The 4,621-nt window shown below is 37.3% G+C and overlaps 1 protein-coding gene across 3 annotated transcripts in view; it reads left to right on the top strand.

Moving 5' to 3' along the window:
* The first annotated feature begins 1,578 nt into the window (after window positions 1–1,578).
* zgc:113162 (uncharacterized protein LOC553743 homolog) overlaps window positions 1,579–4,621 on the top strand; it is a 36,098-nt gene continuing 33,055 nt past the window's right edge. The window contains exons 1-2 of one of the 3 annotated variants that reach the window (XM_036588501.1): window positions 1,579–1,688; window positions 2,271–2,345. In XM_036588501.1, the coding sequence (XP_036444394.1) occupies window positions 2,315–2,345 (31 nt within the window). In that variant the 5' untranslated portion in view covers window positions 1,579–1,688; window positions 2,271–2,314. Of the gene's footprint in view, window positions 1,689–2,270; window positions 2,346–4,621 lie in introns of those variants that run through there. The other 2 variants (XM_036588502.1, XM_036588503.1) reach the window with 2 other exon arrangements.

The raw sequence follows: 4,621 nt of genomic DNA, 5'->3' as shown, positions 1-4,621 counted from the left end.
CTCTTGCTGTGTTTTGTTTAAATGTGTTCTTCAAGTTACTTTTCCAGATGATTTTTCTGATGAATTCATGTTATTTGAAGCTTAACAAGTTCCATTTTGATCTGCACTGTGTACAAGATACACTCTTCAGTGAGACTGAAACACATTTTCTATTGTGGTCCTAAGTGTGACCATAAGTGTTCATTTTTATTTGACTGCTGAGTTTCAGTGGGGGACCACTGGAGGGTGCCAGAGATGTGAATTCTTTACATTGAACAAGTGCAGAGGAAACATCTTAAAACATCCAGCATCTATCAGCATAAAGTTCCTTTTGTTATTTTCTTCTATTTATTGTGGCTTTTTTGGTGTAAAATAAAATGCCGAAGCTGGCAGATAAAAGATCAGCAAAGTAGTCCAGGTGCTGAACCAACAGAATGAATGAATGAAATCAAATGAAACCCCAAAAAATTAATAAAAAATTAAAATCCTTGCATGAGCAAAAGTATATGAAAGTGCTTAGGCTAGAAAAGTGAAATACACTATGTTTTAAGTGAGTTGTGCCACTGTTAAATCCCATTTTTATCAAATATGTATTTCTGTGTTGATATTGCAGGCACCATGCAAAGGATTTGGTCATTTTATTCATGTTTATAATTTCATTAATAATTACAAATAATATATAGTTAATATGTAATATATAGTTTACAGTGCTGTGATGGAGCTAAACAAAAAATTTTGGTACATTTTACAGATAAATACAAAAATTATACACAGCACCACAAGAACATATACATGGAGTCAAAATGTAGACTTTTAATTAAGTCTTAATTTACAGCAAAGGAGTTTTCCCTCTTTGAACTAAACTAAAAAAAAAACATGGCTTTTCCTAAAATGCTTGAAACAATAATAGTGTAGTTATAATATTATAAGTAATAATACTAGGCCTCTGATTCCAGAGTATTCCAGAAATACAAATCCAAGAAAATCTGTACTTAATTGTGTGTAACTGAGTAAGTGTAGCTTAACTAGTTACAGCAAATGACTGTTCACAGCTGTAGGCAACATTTTGAACAGAACTGGTCAAGTTTCACGTTTTGTTGCCTTTTTGAAAAGTGAAAATAAGTTAACACATCCTCCTCTAACGTTTTTCTGCTAATTTAAGTGCACAGTTTCTATTTTTTAAGTTATATTCAATTATGTTATCTTCAGCAAATAAACTGCGTTAAACCTGCAGACGTGTCTTCTCTGTAGAGGAAGTTGTATTAGCTTATTTTCACTTAGAACACATGTAATTTGACCAGGAGTGCCAAAACTTTTGCATGCGACTGTGTGTATGTATTATGTGTAATATTAACTGTTATATACAGTCACTGGTTTCTACCCACCTGAGTTTGCCTGGGAACGTTGGCGCGTTTGTAACCTGGCAACGCCGCTCGATCGATCTCTGATCTGATCGAGCTCTGAAGTTCGCGCGTTCCCAAGGCAACCGATCCGACTGGAGCTCCTCCGAGTTGCTCGCTGCTGATTGGATGTCGGCGTGTGCGCGAGTTCACAGCGTGCGCGCGCGGGCAGCTCATTTACCCAGATCAACAACACAGAACTTCGGCAGCCGTTGCGAGTGCGCGGATTCACCAAGTGACTGAAGAAAAATACGGTTTTTGGCAAAAGGAGCGAGTTTTCCCAAACTCTCAGGCAGCCTCCGTGTTCATGTGAGTATATATTTGACAGATATTGGCCATTTAAAGAGTTTTTGGCGAGTGTTAGACTCGTAAACATAAACGAAGCTACAGTCAGCTTCTTATACAAATTTTCCCGTTCCACCTTAAATGATGCAGCAGTTACCTTCTGGCACCTCCGGCTGCGCTCAGAATTTAAGGTGGAACGGAAAACTGCTAACAAGAAGCTGACGAATGGGAAGCCAACTTCAGCCTCGTTAAACGTGCAAGTCTTAAGTAAGATATGAATATGTATTAAGTTTGTTTCACGGTTATTTGCAACATAACGTTACTAATGTCAAATTACATTATCAGCGCTTTCTTTCCCTTCTACACAATGAATACAATGCTGCGGTGTTAGCTCTGTTTATTTGTGTAGACTAAGGGGATCATGTGTTGAAGGATGGTCACTCCTATTTGAAATACTTTATTAATTTTAGTAAAGTTTATCTACATGCTTTAGCATTTTAAAAGAAAACGAAGCCATCTTCTCCCTGATAGTAGACACGTTTTGCTGGTCTTGCTGCCAGGCTACATTATTTTCAGTCTTTCTGTGCATTATGTGGTCTCTTTTAGCTGCTGCTAAACGAAGCTAACCTGGATCCACTCACCTGGCCAGAATGCACATGAATAGCCTGCTGAACCGATGGAGTAAGTAACATGGTTTTCTTACTGTCTTCTGTACAATATTGCTATGGAAAGAATAATTGCTGCTATCCTTATGTATACCTGCATGGCGCTTGTCTTGTTTGAGTTATCTGAATATGAGGGATAAGGGTTGGTATGATCCCCTTAGTCTACAATAATCAGCTTTCTCTTGTCTCGGATGGAGATAGATATGGGTTATCTAATGGCTTCAGTTAAAATTAGGGTCTCCAAGTCAGTCCAAGTGTCATATGGACTGCAGTGCAGTACAGGGCTACATATAGTCTGCGTAGCTGTGGTTGAATGCTATAATGTTAATGGTATGGAACCCCCTGAGAGTTAGCCTCTTGCGTTTGAGGGTGGCTCTGTTTTAAGGCAAGTGTAGGCTTGTAGATGTTACTGAAGGTGAAAAATGTAAAGCGGACTAAAATTGATGTGCTAAGTTTATTCATATGGCATCTTTCATACACTGTGGTCATTCAAAGTGCTTTACAAATAGGAAAATACAAAGATAATTCAGATTAAAATTTAAAAAGTTGTAAGAGAATAGAAATTACATTAGTAGTTTTAAAAGAGAAGAACTAAACATTAAATAAAAAATGAAATGAAGATAACAGCGTGCCATTGCAGGAGAGAAGTGCAGTATTGCTAACAGTGTTTCAAACTGAGCTGAAAGCCTGCTTAAACACGAACATTTTCAGGCTGGATTTAAAAGTGTCTGCTGTCAGGGCTGTTCTAATGCTTTCTGTCAACTTGTTCCTTTTAAGAGCAGGACAGTAGCTAAACGCTGCTTCTCCATTTGCGTTTTTCGGTGTGGGTTTCGTGGCTTTGCTGTGCCAGTCTTAAACAAGGGATTAGCTCAGAATGTAGAAGGCTTTTCTAAGGAAATAATACTACCTTGTAAGACACGTACATCTTCTCCATTAATGAGTTCAAGAAAGTTCGCTTCCCAGAGTACACAGTTTGTTTGGGACGTGGCACATATTCCCCCCGAGCCCAGGAACACAGTGTATACAGACAGAGCCGAGAGCAGAGCATAGACAGCATGTGTTGGAAACACTGACCATAAATCAGTTATTTATATCTGAATATATAACAGACTGCTGGGACTCTAACTAGCGCCGCCACTTTAGCATTATTATAGTCATGCAGTACTCTGTTGTATCAGCCTCCTTCACATATGAGAGTGAGATATTTATAACGTTAATGCCAACAGTTGTTTTCTCCATATTATTATATTTAAGGCTGTCACTGTTGATTATATTAGTAATAGAGTAATATACCAATTATGTTGATGATTTTAAAGGAATTAGACTGATAACAAACCATGCATGCTTTCAAAGATTACAGAATACTTTCTTAGAACAAGATAAAGCCAGCCTTTTTTTATTTAATTTCCCAACAAAACGGCTGTTGAGTGCAAGATATTCATTTTTCAGATGTTTCTGAAGAGATTGGATAATCACCTTGCATAAGGGAGGGGAAAGTTAAAGGAAAATAAGTGAAAAAACAGGAGTTTCCAAAAATGGAGTTCAAAAAAGAATGAAAAGATCCAGAGAAAATGGGACTCCTAACAACCATGCAAGACCTGCTAGATCACCGAAACTGTCACCATCAGATAAACAGCACTTTTTTTTAGATCCATTTTAGATCAAGCTCCACTCTTGCTTCAGATCTGAAAAAATCCACAGGTGTTTCTGTCCATCCTTCCACTGTGAGAAGACAACTCAACATTATGAGTCTGAAAGGATGTGTAGCTATCAAGAAAAATAAACTATAAATAAATAATGTGTACTTAATGGCCTTTTTAATGAGAAATGAAATAAATGAAGAACATGTGTACAGTACTGTACATATAGATGTGCTGTTTGGAGAAATGCACCTAAAGGGATGTGTCTGTCAGGCTCTGTTTCTTAAGAGAGACTAGTAGGAGAATTTGAAATATGCATCAGTATGCAAATTGCCAACTGATCATCAATGATTGATTAATTGAGAAGGAAAAATGTTATTGATACCTTTGCAAAATGTAGTAATCTAGTTTAATCAAGTAATCATAACAGCCCTAATAACATTAGATTTGGAATCTGGCTCCTGTCTGCTTTGGAAACAGTGACTGTTTTGGTCTATCCCGCGGCTTATTATTCAGTAACTACATGAAAAACAGTGCAAACTGTTTTTCTTAAGTTATAGAAGTGAGTTGGAACCCCAGACCTGCCAAAAGTTCCTGGCCATTTAAAGGGGAATTCCTCAGATTTTTCAAAATTTCTGCATAATTTGATCAT

Source organism: Colossoma macropomum, unplaced genomic scaffold, assembly GCF_904425465.1.
Source record: "Colossoma macropomum unplaced genomic scaffold, Colossoma_macropomum, whole genome shotgun sequence".
NCBI classification, from domain to species: Eukaryota; Metazoa; Chordata; class Actinopteri; order Characiformes; family Serrasalmidae; genus Colossoma; species Colossoma macropomum.
This window is presented reverse-complemented; position numbering and strand designations above follow the sequence as displayed.